General features: G+C 42.0%; 1 protein-coding gene across 1 annotated transcript in view; it reads right to left on the reverse strand.

Annotated features, from left to right (window-relative positions):
- The window catches only part of TMEM47 (transmembrane protein 47), a 31,150-nt gene extending 15,619 nt beyond the window's left edge, over positions 1-15,531 (reverse strand). The window contains exon 1 of the mRNA XM_083612437.1: positions 14,922-15,531. Coding sequence (XP_083468563.1) covers positions 14,922-15,147 — 226 coding nt within the window. The 5' untranslated portion in view covers positions 15,148-15,531. The remainder of the gene's footprint in view (positions 1-14,921) is intronic.
- Positions 15,532-20,098: the final 4,567 nt, after the last annotated feature.

Genomic DNA, 20,098 nt, shown 5'->3' on the forward strand with positions numbered 1-20,098 from the left:
CTGAGCAAAGAAAAATGTTACACCTGACTCTGAAATGACATCAAATTTGACATGAGGAAAGTCTATCTGGGGAGAGAGCTCTAAAACTTAATAAAGGTACTGGTTCTAGGTCACTATCTGCTTCATCTCTCATGGCAGATGCACTCAAAGGAGAGTCTCATGAAAAGATTTCAGTGTCCTGGCACAAGACAGTCCTTGTAGCCTTTAAATGTAAGAACCAGCACTCTGAATGGTGCCTTGAAGTAGATTGGGAGCCAATACTGTTATTTAAGACTGGCAAGATCTGTTCCAAATACCCAGTTTCAAGTCTGCACTCTAACAACTGTTTTGCACCAACTGAACCTTCTGGGAAGTCTTCAAATGCATGTACAGTACGCTAATCGCCAACAGGAACTGCTCTGCAACTGCTGTTACCATTTATACTCACAACAGCCATGTAAGATAGATGAATTAAAAAGGCAGAACTAATTCATTTTTATACAAATCCAAAGAAATTATGATCCAGTTATTAATGGGACCTAAATTAGTCACAACGAACTTGTCCTATTGATTTCATAAGCACAGAATTCTCTGTATTTGGACCAATATATTTTTAGCACAAAGTTATGTAGGTTATCGGATGAAATTTAAGCATTGAATGTACAGCAATAGACTCTTGTTCCATTTGTTTCATTATCCAATAAGATCACAACTAACTGTACATCTGATAAGCTTCCTAAACTGGGCTGAATGGTGGCATTGCAATATAATGGGAGTTTGTGGTGAAGCCAACAGCCTTCCCAAGGGTTCAGGAGTAACTCAATAACACACACTTCATTATGTTAAAGCAGATTAAACAGGAGTTTGTTACATCCATACACTGTGAGTTTACAATCCCTGATTCAGTTTCAAAATTTCAGAGCAAGTGGTTTAAATAGCTACATTTTGACCACACTGAAGCATCAGAGCCCTACAAAGCAAACTGTCTGCTTTACAAATATTTACAAGAACTTGTTTCAAACTTCAGAAACACAGATTCTCATTGCTGTCACTGATAACTCTCTAAACATGTAGGCAATCCCAATGCAAGAAATATATAAATCTGTCTTTGTGCTATGAAGCAGATTGAAGCCACTAATGTTTAGAAGCTGTGTACATAAAGGACTCACTCAGATGGCCATTCCTTAGCGTAAGACACTATGACCCTTTTGTGAAAAGGCCCATGTGAATTAACAGGGCAGCAGGTCTGTGTTGTTCACACCCCTAGGGTTGCACAGCTCCTTGGCTTTGTCCCTGATATCCACACATTAAATGGAAAATTTTGACCAATGGGTCTAATTAGCCGACCCCAGTTGGCCCATGAATCTGCTTTGGCCATACTGTGCCCACCTGCCCTATACATGGTATCACATGTAATGTAATGTGTGGAGTGAGTGAAGATGCTTCTGGGCCAAAGGGACTTGCACAGTGTTCCACAACAACCAGATGATCACTGATGCAGACATAAACAGGTTATCGTGGGACATCATTATGATGGATAGCTGGGCAAACACAGCCACCTGTCAAGCCACAGGGGATAGGAAAGATAAGGTTCTGGCCCACAGACCACATTCAGTTCCCCACTTCACGTTTACATGTTTGGATCTTTACAGACCGGGAGCAATCCGACCCTAAAGCGCAGGTACTGCTGCATGGGCCTACTGCCCCTTTAACTGGGAAGAGACATTGTGTTTAACATATGAAGGGACTTTTCTGAGATGACTTTTCCCCTTAGTTTTTGTGCAGGGAAATAGTTTACCCAAACATCAACATATGGTAAGATCATCCAGGAAATTAGTATTTGGGCTGGATTCCTGACCTGTCAGTAAGCCCCACTGAACCCAATGGGAAATTAGACATGCACAGGATTCCATTGCCAGTGACTTAAAAAAATATATCTGCCGGTTATGTGAAGAAAATATTTTGCTGATTAAAAAAAGGGGGTGACATAGGTCTGATCTGTTTTAAAATGCAGTCACAGCCTGATTCTGTACATCACTACCCAGTGTGATTTTCACAGTTGAACATAGTAGTTATTACATCACTTGTCAGACTTTCCAGCACACTAGAGTATACAAACCTTTGCAATTTAAAATATAATGCTGCTTTAGTACCAGACCAAAATATAATTTTTAGAACTATTTCTATTGATCTTCTATGTTTCAGCAGAAGATGATTTCTTGGGTAAATACATTTTCCCACTAAGTGGTTGAATGTAAAGTATAATAACACTAAGAAGCATAAGTTCAATGGAAGTGTACTTATGATGCTTCAATTCTTACCTAGAATGAGAAAATGTCCCCCCCCCCCGTATGGAACTGCAAATAAGACATGATGATCTATGGCAGCTATTTCAAAAAATTGATTCTTTTGGATAGGCACAAATGCTTTAAGCCGATAAATGGAGAACTAGCATGGCCAAAGGTTGGGGTGATGGAAGTTAGAGGCCAACAACATCTGGACTGTGATGGCCATCAGCTTGAATGGCTTTAAAATAGGATTAGACAAATCATGGAGGATACGGTTGTCACTGGCTACAAGCCCTACCTTCACTGTCAGAGGCTGTATGCTTCTGAATAACAATGGCTGGAAACCACAGGAGGGAAGAGTGCTGTTATGCTTAGGTCCTGCTTGTGGGTTTCCCATAGGCATCTGGTCAGCCATTATGGGAACGGGATGCTGGACTAGATGGGCCAATAGTCAGATCCAGCAGGCTCTTCTTATATTCTTATGGAAGGCCACAGTTTTCTCACTCTTGTTTTATGCAATATCTGTCTTCTCATTGTGCAGTTCACTTACATGGGATAAATTGGGAGAGGCGAAAGTATCTTTTTTGTGACAGTATCGTGTCAATGAACAATCATTATTTTTCTAGTTAGGATTCAGAAGTGTAGCCAGGCAGGCTCAGAAAATACTGTGGTATCCTTGAAAATAATTCACCACCACCACCACCACTGAAGAAATTCCCCTGCAAAAGGGTTTTATTGCAACACCTTAACACTGCCTGCAATCCTCCTGAATGGCATCATACAGGTATAAAATAGTATCACCATCTTCAGACACTGAATTACAACAACTTAAAGTAGAACAGTAAAATTAAAAGAATGTTTCACATGATGTACAACAAATTTATTATCATGCTTGCAGAAGGGTAATCAAATTTCCTGAGCAAGGTCAGTATTTGGGGGATAGGAAGAAAGGAAATATTTCATCCCCTTGTACCAAAATTTCAGACCTTCTTTCCCTTTCTCATGCCACTATATCCACCTCATGTCAGTAAAACAGTTGCCCATTCTCTCCTTAACAGGATAAAAGAGTATTCATAGTGATGTTGGTGGCTATAACAACCTCAGTGATTCCCCATTGTGGTGTCATGTTTTGTAAGATTAGATTCTCCAAGTGCAAAACAAAAAGGCTTGGTTCACACAAAACACTAAGGCAAGTTAACCATTAGTTGCTCCCTCAGACATTCATGGATTGTTTCTCCAAACTTTGATTTGTTTCCCAGCTGCTCTTGCCTTGTGCCTTTGTACTTTGGTGAGAATTTGAGGTCGATGCTGGGTTCACATGCAATGCTGAGCCATAGTAAGAATAGCCAAGGTTTGTAAGCAAACAGTACATGACTTCCCATTATGCTGGCAGTAAACAAACCATAGGTAAGCTGCTGGAGTGTGTTCAATAAACCTCCATGCTATATTGAACTTCCACAACAAATCAGTTTAATCTAAGCAAAATATCACAATATCCTACCTTTCACCTCACACGCTACTTCTGTATCAGAGTGTTATTAGAATCTAAACATTCATGCTGTTGTTTCTTACTTCTTTGTGCACTTCTACACAGGCAATAGAAACATCCACTTTCCACAGCTTCTTTAGGAGGAAGGGGGATATAAAATGAAACAATAATAATAATGCCTCCTTCTGCACCTCTTTGTTACTGCCCTCTACCAATCGCCTCCTTAGACAAAAACCTGAAAGTAACTAGATAACTGTCATTTAAGAGAAGGCTGACAATTAAACCATATTAATATACCCAAAATAAAAACACACAACTGTACTATGTAAATACTCTAAAATCTGAGCCACTCTTTATTCTCAGAAAGTGGAGTGGGACACTGTGTTTCTCCTATAATACAGTATAGAAGGAACAAATCAAGAAAACCCAAACCATTATATAAAAGTTTGGAAACTTCAAGCGACACAGCATGCATTATTTTCACTGCTGCCTTGTGTGTTCATATGGGAGTCTGTTGAGGTAGTATAATAATGTGTGGAGGGAAAGGCACTTTTTATTTGGGAGCCAACTTTAAGCAACAGCTGTTTTCTTTGATAGCCAAAGCCCAGTATCTTTCCCCAGGCTCAGCCAATAAGAATACTGAAGGTGTGGATCACTGTAGCCCTACCTAAACCCCTCAATTCTATTCTTTGTCAGCTGTCTTTGGCTGTCACACTTTGTTGCTCCTGCCTTTCCACCAGTGATGTGGGCCTGAGGAAAACATCTCCTCTGAACTGGGTATTTGTATGGGGAGAAAACACTGCATTAGCAACAATGCAAATATCATGCCTGATGCAAACTCATTAATGATGACTTTTGTCCCCAGCAGATGTGATTTGCTTTAAAAACAAAAAACAAAAGCCTGCATATTAAATGCAAAGCCACATTTAATATCACATCTAGTTTGGCCCTTATAACTGTGGGGAGTATCAATTCCATAGACAAGTTTTCCTATCATTGCACTGAATGAAGGCATTTTGGGTCAACTTTATTCATGCCTTAGTAACTTCCATGATCTCTTTCAGCTATTTAGTTTTATCTCATTGATTTCATGTGTTGTGTTTGTCTGCCCTCCAGCTCTTCCCCTCTCCTCCGATTTGCTGCTTCTTTTTCTTGTTACTGTGCCTCTATTTTCATAGTTACTGCACTTGAAAATCAACAGTAGCCACATTTCAAAATATTCAACATAAATAGTTTCTGTCAAAATTTTATTTTTACTTGTCTTAAATAACATTTTATTTATTTCCAAGTGTCATAACTAGGCATCGGGCAAACCAAGCATCATAACTAAAGTGGCACTTGAACTGTGTACAATAGATACAATGCATGGATATATCCTCTTTGCACACACTGGCCTCACAAGCTAGAGAGCTGAATCTTGAGAAAGTTGCAGGATAAGTTGGCCATACACTTTTGGCAAAGCCCCTCACCAAAGACTTATGAGTAAACTTAGCCATGGGGATAAGAGAACAGGTCCTCTTATAGACTGGAAATGGATTAAAGAACAGGAAGCAGACAGAAGGAATAAATGGATAGTTCTCACAAGATAAGGTGTAATAAGTTGGATTCCCCAAGGGTCTATATTGGGTTTTAACTTGCTCATTAATGACTTTTAGTTAGGGGTGAGCAGTGAGGTGGATGAGTTTACTGACAGCACTGAATTATTCATGGGTAAAAACAAAAAGGGATTGGAAAGAGCACCAAAAGGTTTTATCCAAACCGGATAAATGGACAATAACATAGCAAACACACATCAATAGAAGTATAAACTGACGCACACTGGGACAAAAAATACACTGATGGGGTCTGAACTGGCAGTGACTGACTAGGAAAGGGATCTTAGAGGTGTGGTGGAGAGCTCAGTGAAAATGATCACCAAGCATACAGCTTCTGTGAAAATGGTTAATTCCATATTAGGGATCATTAAAGAAAGGATTAAAAATAAAACTGCCTGTATTGTAATGCCTTTATACAAATCTATGGTATGAGCCCACCTCAAATACCATGTACTGTTCTGCTCACCTCATCCTAAAAATAATATTGTAGAACTAGAAAAAGTGAAGGGGAACAGCAGTCGTTACTATCAGGAGGCTGGAGCAGTTCCCTTTTGACACATGGTTGCAACGTTTGGAACTTCTTATTTAATTAAGGGGACATATGATAAAGGTGTAGAAATTATTCATGGTGTTGAAGAATGTGGACAAAGGTATGTTTTTCTCCCTGTCACATAGTGCTAGAACTTGGGGTCATCCAATGAAGCTGGGTAGTGAGTGAAAGTTAAACTATAGAATTCTCTACCATAAAATATTGTTATCTTGTGCTCTGTAGCATATGCAGTTCTTTCTAGTTCTCTAGCACAGAAGAAATTGGAGAACGGTTCAGCAAGTGGTCATTCTCATTAATTCCAATGGAAGAGAGCTGGCCATGTGGGCTCACTTTTCCACTGAAGTGTATAAAGTGCTAACTTTGGTTGGTTTGTCTCCTAACTTTCTATACTCTCCATTTTTCCATCGGAGTCAGTAGTGATATGTTGACAGCACTAAACTGAAGGGGCTCCTGTGGAATGCCACCTGTTACTGTTTCTCATTTTGACAGTGATCCAATAATTACTATTCCTTATATCAGTGCTTTTTTTCAGGGGAATTCAAGGGTACGGAGTACCAGCACCTTGTTGTTGTTGTTAAAAAGTGTGGCACTTATTGTAACAATTTCATGGTGAGTACCAGCATCAATTTTTCTAGGAAAAAAACACTGCCTTATATTAACTGAAGAAGTCAATATTCCCTAAGCTAGCACCTACCTCCTCCCACTGATTATGAATATGAATCCTACCGCATCATCTTTTGCAACTGAGTATGAGTCAAGGTTACAGTCCACTTGATTCTAAATATAAACCTCATAAAATATTTAGACTACTTATATTATCACTAGCAGTAAAAGCATCCTTTAAATTCCGGAAGCCCAATTAAAAATATTTAAAGGAGAAGCAGGCATTAAAATTTTAAATGCTGCAATATACAAAAGCAGTAACAGCAAGATAAATTAGTTTAGGATACACTTCACTGAAGATTTCTTCCATGCTTAGAATAAAACAAAACTGAATACAACAGTTGGCTTATACATGATATGGTCCAAGCACAAACTTCCCAGAAAGATCTAGAAGAGTTATGAGAGACACAGAGAAAGGGGCTATAACTCAATGGAAGGCCCAAGCCTATCCCTGGCATCTTCACATAGGGCTGGAAAAATGCTCATTTGAAAAGTGGAAGAGCCACTGTCTGGCAGTCTGCATTTATTCCTGATGTGTCTAAAACACAAGATGTGTGTGTAGCCTTTTCACCATAAGTTAATTGAGGTAACCAGCACAGCTATGTCTATCCTCTAAAAACTGACCAATGGGGATTTTATTGGTTTGGGGTTGGGGCTCACTTATGTTCTTTTTCTGGGAGATCTTAAAGCACATGTGTCTGTTGCTCTGTTTGCCGTTTCCTCCCTTTTCTAGGCCACTCACCATATATTCCATCAGTATTTTCTCCCTGATTTGGGTGACATCTCAGGCATGGTAAGGAACCTTTGCTCACTTGATTCTTAAGGTGCAAGAACTCGAAGAGGCAGTTAGTAAGCTGTGGAAGCTGCTCCCTGACATCCCATTCCTGTGTGTGTTAGTGTCTCTTCACAGGACCAAGTGATAATGTGCACACTCACAACTAGATCATAATCAAAGAAACATGGGTGCTGTGTTTCTTTCCTGATATTGTGTTGGCACACAATGCTAAAGGCAAATGAGCAACCTTTCCTAGAAGTGCAATCCTATATACAGACTTCCTGGAAGCAATCCACATTTGGCTTACTTCTATGTAGACACCTATAGGACTACCCTGCAAGATGCACAAAGATTTCAAGTGGACCTGACTCTAGCTCTTCTTTGACTAGAGGTGAGTACAGGCATTGATGCTGCTGACTACATAAGGAAATGAATGGTACTGGTGAAACATTGCTATAGTGCTGGTGATGTGACCCTATGGAGCATAGGAACATGCACTGACCTTTTCATTCCTAGACAGGGATCCAGTGGGTTAAAGTGCTGGACTGGACCCAGGTTTCAAGTCCCCACTCAGCCATGAAGCTCACTGGGTGACTTTGGGCCACTCACTGTCAGCCTAACCTACCCCACAGAGTTGTTGTCAAGATAAATTGGGAACCATGTACGCCACCCTTACCTCCTTGGAGATACATGTAATAAATGAATGAATGGAATACAAATGATGGCATACTTTTGCCATACAGAAACATTCTTCTTATGAACTGGCCACTAGGGCGGTTGTGGAACAGGTGCAGAAATACAAGGCTTGGACAAACTAGACCCCATCTTGCCACCTGCAATTCATATTTAATGCATTTCAGAATAATCCGGTTGGGAACGAATGAGCACAACCCAGAACAACTTTAATGGCAGCAGTGCTTATACAAAGCCACAGTGGTTTTGCCACACTTGCAAGGAACAAAACAATGCTTTACCTGTGGTGGCACTGTTCCTTTATTTTATTCATAGTCTGGAACATCAATAAAATCAGGTCACACATTATCTGGGCAGGTTACCAAGGAGCCGGATGGAGCCCTCAAAACACCTAACTTTGATTCAAAGATTTTCAGGTGAAATATTAACAAAGCACAGATGCATGTGAAGTAGTGATCAACGTGCACATTGCTGCATGCAGTTACCCTTAACCACTTATTTAATGTGGGCGACCCTAGTGTTGATGCACCTTTTCCTTTAAGAACATAAGATGAGCCTGGTAGATCAGGCCAATACCTATTTGGCAGGGCATCCTGTTGTCACGGTGGCTGACCAGATGCCTGTGTGCAGCCTGCAATCAGAACATGACTGCAAGCACACTTGGCCACCTGCAGTTTCCAGCAACTGGTATTCAGAGTCCTAATGCCTATGACAGTGGACAAAGAACAGCATAATGGCTAGTAACTGCTGATAGCCTTGTCCTCCATGAATTTGTCTAATCCTCTTTTAAAGTCGCCCATGTTTGTCCATGACTTTGCCATCTGTCTAGGGCTATGTGGCTGACAGGTGGGCGCTTCTTGTGGTTCCTTCAATGGGCTTGGTCCCCCACATGGTGGTGCATGACAGGGCTTTCTCTGATGTGGTCCCTGACTTTAGAAGTCGCCTCCTCTGGAAATCCAAATAATGGAGACTCTTATGGGCTTCTGCTGGCAGGTAAAGATAACATGGGCTTTTGGAGCTAACCAGCAACCACTAGTGACCCTATTACTATTCATGCTTTATGCTGTTACCCTATTACTATTTTGTTAAATGTATTGTTTCAACATTTGTTTTTATTTTTTTTTGCTTATTTTGTGTGCATGTGCATGTGAAACCACTCTGAGATCGCACTGAAGTGATGAAGGGCAATCTACAAATCTGTAGAAATTAATAAACAATACATTGGTACCTCTGGTTACGAACACTTCTGGTTATGAACGCTTCAGGTTACGAGCTCCGCTAACCCGGAAGTAGCTGCTCCTGGTTGCAAACTTTGCCCCAGGATGTGAACGGAAATTGCGCGCCAGAGGCGCGCTTGCAGTGGGAGACCCCATTAGTGAAAGCGTGCCTCAGGATAAGAACAGTTTCAGCTTAAGAATGGACCTCCAGAACAAATTAAGTTCATAACCAGAGGTACCACTATACTATAGAATCCATTGAACTGGATAAGGATTTCTGAATTGGAAGTGTCAGAAATATTGATGTGCTTGCTTTTTAAAATGTGATTTTTGCACATTTCTATCCAATTCCTCAAAGTAACTACTATCTATTTAGTGGTATGGCTGCCGGTGAGGACCATTTAGACACCCCCAGTTGCTGCATGCCTTGCCAGCAGAGAATAAAAGATTTAGAAGAATCATGGAATCGTAGAATTGTAGAGTTGGAAGGGACCGTGAGGGCAGTGGCGTAGCGTGGGGGGTGCAGGGGGGGCCGGCCGCACCGGGCGCAACATCTGGGGTTAGGGCAAATCCATGGGTTAGGGGGCGCAAATCCACGGGTTAGGGGGCGCAAATTACTTGCCTTGCCCCGGGTGCTGACAACCCACGCTACGCCACTGCGTGAGGGTCATCTAATCCACCCCTGCAATACAGGAATACGCAGGTGGCTCTTAAGGGGATTGAACCTGCAACCTTGGTGTTATCAGCACCACACTCTATGTAGATTAGCCTTCCTGGATTGCAGAGGAAGCATCTTGAACTTGTTCAAAATGGGGAGGGGTTCCACCACAGATGCAAGGATGCTGTAAAGATTTGCATTCTTATACAATATATCACAATTACTCCTTTGTGGAAAAGAGGGTACATTCTGGAAAGCTTTAAAATAAAGCCTTCTTTAAAATCCATCTTCTAGTTACATTTCAGAGTAAGACATGAATTTGCCTTTTATACAGCTTGTTGGCCATGGAGTCTGTAAAACTTTTTATGTTAACAATTGCTTTTTCCATTCTGCTTAGCTATTATTTTTCAGTTTTAAGAAAACATTTCCAGGAAGGCAGGGAAGAACAGTGTGTTGTGACTATCAGTCTTGCTGAGCTATTTGCAAATATCCATCACTATCAACTCAGTTAAAGCCATGATCTACATATTCCCAGGAGGAAGCTGCTTTTGAGCTGTCAATTCCGCTTGGAACAGCTGCTCTCATGCAAAATAAGCAGACACACAAACTATGACTGTTAAAACATAGGTTAGTTAGTAGATAATAGATTTAAAATGGGATATTGCAATATTTCGGTAAAGTTAGATCTCACTTCATTTCCTCATCCAAAACAAAGAACAAATCCCCAGAAGCTATCAATTCAACTTTATCTTTTAAAATAACAGTTTGATTGGGCTGAATTTTGGATCCCCAATATTCTAAATGCAATGTGAAAATAAAGGAGTAATTAATTTGCATTACATTTTTAACAATACATTGAAAAATCCTAGATGAAACTAGTAAGTATTTAGTCCTATGGATTCCCAAAAGTTATAAGGAACACATTTGAATTCTGCTGTATAAACATTATGTTTCACCAGAGAGAACAATAATATCCTGTAAAGAAGAAAGCTTTATAATGTTTGTTTATGTTTTTCTCAGTGTAATATTATTTTGATGATTCAGACTCCCAAAAGGCTTTTTTTGTATAAATGCATGTGTATGTGCTTAAGTGAAAATACACATTGTCTAGAAAGACCATATCTCAAAGTGCCACTTAATTTTGCCAATACTACAAAGGTAGTATGCCTGATCTGTAATAAACAACATAGTATGTCAAGCATAATTCAGCATCATACGATTCTACAGCAAAGGCTTTGAAAACCTAATGCAGTGTGCAATACATGTGGGCTACATTCTTCACACACTAAATGCCATAAGAAAATACAATATGCATGCACTTACACATAGCTCTGATGTAAGAATAAGCCATGTTGCTATTTTAAATGACCTAATCTACATCAAAACAACAATGTCAGACTTCCAAGCTATGACTCTTCACAATTTTACTTCCATGTAGCTCCAGAGAAATCAACAGGGCTGCCCGGGAGTCTGGGATCTTAGCTGAAATCTACCAACTCATTTTAAAATGCCATGATCAAAACATGCATTTTTAAAATTAAATCATCTGCACAAATGGGGGACAACTGCATGTCTAGTTTATTATCAGGCAAATTTAATATGGATGGATGCCTCCTGAAATATTTAAAATATATACACAGCCCTCTCTCCCACTTTGGTATTAGCAGTGTTAGCAGAAACATGCTGATGCTCAGTTAGTGTTACAGCTATATAGCACATTATATAGTTAACAAGGGATATGCTGGCCGTTAGCAAAACTGGACAAAGAGACTGTTTTCTGGTAATTGCTCAGAGGATGTTCCTTGCTGCAGATACAACCAAGCGTGCCCTCTCTGAGAGCAGTCAGGACCTAAAGTCTAATTAAGACAAAGGTTTTTAATTAAACCCTGGATATGCTTTAGCAGGCTCCGGTGTGTGGCTGCCCTTGATTGTGCCACTTGAGGTGCTCCTCCTTCAAGGGACAATGAAGCAAATGTTTTAAGACGGCAGGGGGAGATGCCTTGTGCCTCTGGCTCCTTCTGTTTCTCCAGTGACAATGCTCTTTGCCCTGGTGTCATAATTAAAAAGTCTTCCTAAAGGAAGCTCTTTCTGCTTATTTCCAGTATATCCCAATTATTTTAACCTTAAAAGCCTTGCCTGCAATGAGACAGAATAGGGATACTTTGTTTTACGTAGAAGAAAAATGGCTAAGTTCTTAACAACAAAGGGCTATTGTGAATGTAGAACAAATCACACTATAGACTTAGGACCCAATCCATTACTCACCCAATGCAATGAGGGCCTTTTGCCAGCTTGTGCAAAGGATTTGTTTGTATCAAAGGACAAACATTTGTGCATATGTATGTCTGTGTAAACAGTGCACATTCTCATATTTCAGGAAAGCTTTCAAAGCTTGCCTCTATACCCAGATACAATTAAAGGAAAGGTCTTGCTTAAAATAGCCTCAGTAGTCATTCCCAGCAGCTTGTAAAACATGGAAAACTATTTTAAACAAACCGAAAAAAAACAGTAAAGCTTAGTCTATGACTTCATAGAATGGGAGAGCCTTGAAATTTCCTGAAGGAGCAGGAAGGCATTCAGGAAGACACAACAACAAATACCTGCTCTTCCCATTCATTTATTGTTCAAAAATGCAATGACAAGCCTTCAGCTCACATCCAACCCATTCCCCTCACTCACACTTCTATAGGAAAAATCTAAAAAGGGAGATGTCTGCCAGATGCAAATGGAGATTGCTTAGCAGTCCTCTAATGCTGATCTGTGCACTATTTAACCTTCCTAATCCCTCATACTTTGGAAGGTAAGGAAATAAAGTAAAACCAGCTGAACTGAAACTTGGTCCCCCACTTTCCACCTCCACCCAATTCACCTGAAAAGTCTTTATGCAATCAAGGGATATCATTTTAGAAGACAGAGAAAGGGGCAAAAGGATTCCTGTTGCTAAGGAGACACATCAAGTCAAAGCTGACATTCCTACATAAATTTCAGGGGGTGGGGTGGGAGGGGAGAAGAGATTTTTTAAAAATACAGCTCTGTTACAAAGTTTGTTTAGACTCCCTGGTAACAGCGCAAAGAAGCAATTATTTAAAAAATAAAATAAAAATGATTTACTTTACATGACACAATTGACAGCAAACCTCACCCAACACCAAATCTTACTTGATGGAAGGATAAAAAGTACAAAATAAAAGAAAGGACCTCTGCTGCAGTTTTGAAGCAAAGATCTCCAAGAACATTTTTAAGAATTTTCAAAGAAACAAAGGTATGTAGCAAAATACACAGCGGGCAGTCAAACCAATAGGAAACCAATCTCTTATTGGACAATTTCTTAAAACACAAGGGTAATAATACATGATTCAAAACCAGATTTAGGGCTTAGTAAGTGAAGGCTACAGTTTAACTTGTAGATGTTTCCAACAGAGATTATAGAAGCAGCTGTGATACAGTGGAAAATAGAAGCAACTCTCACAAAAAGGATTTTTGCAGACTGAGCAAGCCACTTGATATGGGGATGGAGGGATGATTTTGAAACAATCTTGCTCATTTCAAGGGGCAATTTTTCCATTGGGGGAGATATTATTTTGCTTACTGAAAGAAAAAATGAAACAGGATAAATGCCAATAAGGCCAACAAGATACGGTACATGGGGGAGGGGGGAAGAGGCTGAGAGACAAAGCTGCATATGTTGCCTAGTGAAAGTTCTCATCAGGGACAGAGAAGGAGAAGAGCACAGGAAGAACAAAAAAGGGAAAGTGTCAGAATACAGCGACAGGAGAGTGTTGCTTCTTATGTTGGTTACAGATTCAATGAACTGAAAGCCACAACTTTTTTTTGTCAGCTTCAGCCTGAGGACTGGGAACTGGGTATAGGGTAAAATACTGATTTGAAGTTAAAAACAACAGCAAGATAATCCACAAACCACCTTCACACCACAACATGCAGGATTGAAGCTCTTTTCATGAACGAAATACGCCAATTCATTAGAAACAACAGGGCACATGATGCAAATACTTTGAAAATGCTATCCCTGTTTTCTAGCCCTTGCTGTATCCTGACTTCCAAGACAAGAGAAAAGGAGTGCATAATGCTGTATGTCTGTAGATGTAAATACTTAACTGCCTGCTTCACAGACACATCATTTAAACATATTGCTTCTCTGTCTACATGGGGCTATGAGGAGGAGGGACAGCTGGGGAAATAAGCAGGCAGACATAAAGAATAAATTCAGCATAAGCAAGAGGGAAAGGTAGAGGATTGGAACTTGGAATGGGAGACTTGAGACTGCAGCTCATGGGGTGCTGGGAAGGAAGGGCATTGGGGGCACGTATGATGGATTGATCATAACTAAAGCAGAATGTGGCATTTGGATTTGGGCAATGAGAAAGGCTCCCGGGGAGGATCTGAGATGAGGTGGGAGGAAAAAAGGAATAGGTTCAAATTAGGATGCAGGGATGGGTGTGCTGTGGTGTGAAGTCAGGTGGGATAGAAAAGTGGTCAGGGATGGAGAGGCGGGTTCCGCTGGGTCCAGGTGGGCAGCAGGAGGCAATGTGAGGGCAATGAGCAATGCCCTACGTGGGTAACAACGGACTGCCGACTCCGGATGATGGGACAAAAGAGGCGTTTTGAGGAGGAGATGCTACCGCTATGGAAGCAGAAGTGTTCAGGATAAGAAAAGGCGTTCTGTTAAGAGGTGGCGCTGATGGATCCTGGAGAGGAAAGAGGGGGCAAAGTGGGGGCAGAGGAGAAGTCCGGTGCTGCGGAGGAAAAGGCTAACCTGAGCGGGGGGGGGGGCGGGTAAGATGCGGGGCGGGGATGAGGGAAGGAGATGCTATTCTAGGGGCGGGATGGAGGGGGGGAAGCAGGGAGGACCCACTCCGAAGAGATTTGGGGGGGCGCTGCTGCAATGGGTGGGGTCAGAGGGAGAAGCGCGGGACGGGGAGGGAACGGGGGGGATTTCAAGTCAAGAAGAAGGCAGGGAAAAGGTGCCGGGCAGGTGCCCCCCCCTTTCTCTCACCGCTGTTCAAGGTAGTTATGCAGCGCCAGGTCTCCGGGTTGTTGAGTTTCTCGCAGGACTCCCACAGGGAGAGGTAAGACTGGTGGTCGGCCGTCACCCAGGCCGGGCTCAGTACGGCTCCCAGATCCAGACACAGCGCCAGGAAGATGCACACCAGCCCCACCAGCTTGAGCGGGGTCAGCACCGAGACGCGCACCTCCTCCATGCCGCTGCCGGAGGAAGCCATGGGCGAGCGGGGAAGCCGGCGCCCCTCGGCTAGCAGCGCCGAGCCAGGGGAGCGAGCGGACCTCGCTGCTGCTGCTGCTGCTGTGGCTCCTGCCGCTCAGGTACGGACGAGGCAGGCGGGGAGGCGGCAGCTCCCTCCAGTCGCCACTTCTCGGCTCGCGCAGCCCGGCTCTCCCCAGCAGCACATCACTCCTCCCCTCTTCCCTCCCCCTGTCTGGGCAAGGGGCGGGAGGAGCTGCACGGGGGCCGGCGTCGAGCCGCGCCGCGCACGTCACTCGCAGGGCTCCCTCCAGGGAAAGAAGGCGGGAAAGGCTTTCGGCTGCCCCGGGCAGCGGCCAGCGCGCGCCCCTTTTCCCGCCCCAGCCCTTCCGCCGCGCATTCCTCGCCCTGGGGCGAGAGGAGGAGGAGGAGGCGGCGGCGGGTGGGGCGGGTCGCTCGCTCTCTGCGGCCTTTGTGGCGTCCGAGAGGCTTTTCCGAAAGACGAGCGCTTCCAAGCTTCCCTCTGGAGTTTTCTCCTCGGGCTCTAGCCCATGACAACAAACGGTTTTCAGACGAGGGAAAAAAGTTTTTTAAAACTTAGGTTTTCTAGGGATGTGTGCCCGTTCTTCTTGGCCACCTGCCATCTTCAGCTGCCTCTTGTTAGTCCCCCGTTCGCCGCCCCTTGCTTTGCTTTTGACGCAAACTCCCCGCGGGGGCTGCAAAGGTCCAGGACAAATCGAATAGAAAGCGGAGGACTGGCAGCCGCAAGCAGCCGGGCGGCGGAGGGATTTCTGGAGTGATGGGTCGATGGAGACGTGGTCCCTTTGCTCCTCAAGCCTCTCTTCGAAACCTGCTCCCTGCTTCCTTTATTTAGTGCTGAATAAATATCAAATACGAGTGCTGTAGAGCACTGTGTGGAGGGATAGTGGCATCTCATTCGCTACAGTGGGGTGAATGGGGAGCAAAGCCCATGAATTGAATTGCCATGCCTGGATTGGAGGGCTTTTATTTATGCATGAAAATATAATAACTAGGCTGGTGTGACAGCGTTGTCTCTATAATGTCTTGAGACCAACCAACACCCCCTACAATAATGATAGTAACTTAATACAAAATGATACAATCAATAATGGAACGTTGGAATGGCAGGAATAACTGGCAGCAGTGAATTCGAAGCAAGGAAAGTACCTTTAACTTCACCCTGGAGTAGCAAATGGTGTAAAAAAATAAATAAAACGTCCACTCAGATATTTACATAGAGATTGGCAGGAAGCATTTCATTTGAAGTGACAGTGGTGAATTATAATGACATTAATTCTAATTGAGATCCTTTCTTTCTAGTCTTCATGCTATAATCTTATGCTGTTTTGATAAGTCTTTCAACAAATAAAGTCATTCATTTTATTTATATGCAGCATTTCCCACAAATACATTGGTTCCCAAAGCAATTCACAGACAATAAGCAGTCTTTAAATGCAATGGTACAAGAAGAGCACAGAATAAAAACAATAATATCACCACAACATAACCCTAATAATTCCATAATTAACAGTTTGCGTGAAATATATCAAAGAATATTCCACTGTAGACTGTTATCCCACCATTATTCCTAGCTAGATCCTTCCTTCCATTTGCACTGCATAGGAGTGAGTGTTGTTGCTTATGTATCTCAAATGACATCACCTTTGGAAAAAAAGGACGGTATGAGCCCACCTGGGGAAAGCCCAAGGTTTGTAGAAGAAGTCCAAAAAGTATTTATGTGGGGGGACATAAGGAGAGGAAACCCCAAAGGCACCCCGATGAGCACTGAGCATGCTCAGCCACCTTGGAATGCTGACTTGACTTGGAGGGAAGAAATGGTATGGAATAGGCTAGAATATCTTGGGAGAGCAGAGTGCATGGCTGATACGTTGCAACAATGAACAGGAGCATTCCACATTGCAATGTTTTGTTCTTGGTACCGCTCCTTTCCCCTGTTTCTAATGTTTAGGCCTGAGTGATGTTGCCTGTTTAGCCATAGGTAACTGATATGGGAAGCATCATCATCTTGCGGAAGGCCAAGGTTTGCAGAAGTACAAAACATGTTTAGTGGGGTGGGAGCCCTATGAGCATGTTCAGTGGTTGTGGAATACTGAGTGACTAATTAGCAAGGGAACAGGGAACTGAGGTTTGTCTGTGAATGACTAACTGGGACAGTAAACAGGAGCACTCTGCACTGCAACTTTTTTTTTGCAGGTCCCACTTGTACTTGTCATTCTATTGTGGGTATTGCCATTCCTTTTCAAAATCTAAAGAGAATCATTCCACCACAGGCAATTTCATTCACTCTAGATTTTTTTTTTTTTGAAAGTTGCTTATTCCACACTAGAGTCCAGACAGCTTCGTTCCACATACATTGTACTCTAGACACCATCAATCTATCCTCATTTGCTATGCTTGTCGTGCCTTTTCATCATTCCTCCTTCTTTTTTTTAATATGCCCCAGAGGCCTCTGAATCCCTAGTAGACTTAAATCAATTTTCACAGTTTTGAAATCAATCCATTTTCCAGTTCACCCCCACACTTGTTCTCTCCCCCCACCCACTTCTCTTTTTAATTTGGCTGCATTCATTTCTCTAGCAATTTGTTCAGACAAAACCCAAAACCAAACACTTTCAGGAGTACGATTAAATCTGCAGTGCTTGTTTGGGAGTGATTCCAACTTGGCTGAGAGGCATGCTAGGTTTCATGTCATGTAAGCAATAAACACTTCACTGTGCAAATGGTTGCTTCCTTTGAATGTATGGCCCAGGCAGCCTTTTATAAGGGATTCTAACTCATCTTTTAAATGGGTGATTTGACCTTCACAACACCCCAGATCACATGCAAAGAAGAAATGTCTGCTAATCAAACTGCTCAGGCTTGGCTTGTCATAAACTCTGTATTTAGTGTTAGGTGAAAGAATCTTCCCCAAACATACTTGATCAATGCTGTGTGGTTTCTTCTTTTTTTATTGTTTTAAAGGCTTGTCACAATCTGCTTCAGTTCGGATGAACCATTATTTCTAGGTCAATAATGAATCCTTTTGGGCAGGGGGGAGGAGAGCAAACATAAAGAATAGCAAAGAAAACAAGAGGCGAAGGAATGTGTTTGAAGCCAACAGTTTCCAGCTGTTAGTCTTGATTCAAATGTAATTATTTTCCAAAAGAACTAAAGAAGAGACACGAAATTATGTTTCTGGGTCAGGGTTTGCAATGAAGTATGCAACTAATTCATTCTAAGGCACAAACATGCTGTAGCTGTTTTCTTCACCATGGTAATGTATTTTCTTCACCGTGGTAATATATCACGAGAATGTATTCTGCACCACATTGCCTAGACATGTACCATATATTCAGGCAGACCTGGATTATTCAAGGCCAGGACAACAGGATCATCACCACTACCTTGGGACACATCAATGAAGCACTGTCACGCATTCCTAAAGTGTGCAGAAGAAATTGTATTCCTCACATCTGTGTTTTTCCCTTTCCCTGGTGAGCTCATGAGAGTGTATGTAGAGTCTTTTTATTTTATCACCACAACTGTTCTGTGAAGTAAATTCCAAAGACGGTAGCAAATGTTATGTTGCACCCAAAGCAGACACTTTAATGACTCACAAACAATATTCAAGTAGGTACATGAAATTTAGGGCCATAGTAGCCCCTACAGAGGGGATCAACCCTGCCAAATTTGAGATGGGTAGCTCCAGAGGTTTTCATGTTAGCCACCTTTAAAGTTGACTTTGTCCCCACCTGTTTCTCTCTATCTTTTTTAAATACATTTTGAATGCATATATGTTCCAGTTCATGAAGATTCTAGTAAAACTTATCTGAATCATGCAATTGCAATTGTATAAATATTCCTTTTATTCTTCCTCTGCATTCCTTTGTGTGTTGGTTGTCTGTAAATGGGCTGGGGATACATGATTAAGAGTTTCTGTCAAATCATGTGTGCACCACTTCAAAAATGGTGTTGTCTGTTCTGCAAGTTGAACATGAATATGGATCGGTGTTAACCTACAGAAAGCGAATGCAATGGAAAAGAAAAGATCTGCTCATCTCTACACTGCAAACACTTAACCACATTGTTTCTCAGTATAGGCCACCTTGGTCCAAGAGAAATTCACAAATTTCTGAATACTCTGAACCATCGGGCTTGAGGATCATGCACTGGATTTAAAATCTGGTTTAGACTTCTAGTCTTCTAATACTTTAGAAATGTCTTGGGGTAAAACAGCCATTTATACTCAGGAATTACCCTGTGCTGGTATTAAAAAATGTTACTTAAAAATTGAAGGTTGAAAGAAAGAAAATAAGGGCATTGGTTTATTTACTGTCTGGTAAAATTTCAATTAGTATGTTACAAGACATTGATCCATAAGCCTACCAGACTGCTGGGCTAATCTCAGCATTCATTCTACCTGATGATAATTATTAATTACAACATGAAAATATAATTAGAAAATGAGGAAGGAATTATAAAATGATAAAAAATATTCTTGGGCCCAGCTATAATATAAACAATAATCCCAGGCTACAAAGATGTCCACAGTAAAGGTTTAATGCTTCCCCTGGTTATTCTGGAAAGGGTAATAGCTAATAGCAGTAGCAATAAACCTTTCTTAGTTGAGTAGATAATAATATGGACCCAATCTCATCTGCGCATCCCTTTAACAACTGAGGTAGCATAAGAGAAAATAAAATTTCCAGGCTGCAACCCCAACTCCCAATACCGATAGATGGCATGGTTGGGGGACAGGATTCTGCACAGTGACCTCTGCTGGTGGTGGAAAGGACCACCAGAGGTGGGGGTTCACTATGGTGGAGGTCTGTGCTCCCCCTGAGTAGGCAGAAAGCTACCAGTGACAGGTCTCCCACGTGTGGTAGCCAGTACAAAGCCCTGAAATAATCTTTATGGGGATAGAGTGCTAGAGGCTTTAAGGCCCACATTTG

This window comes from Podarcis filfolensis, assembly GCF_964270895.1.
Source record: "Podarcis filfolensis genome assembly, chromosome: 4".
Classification (NCBI taxonomy): domain Eukaryota; kingdom Metazoa; phylum Chordata; class Lepidosauria; order Squamata; family Lacertidae; genus Podarcis; species Podarcis filfolensis.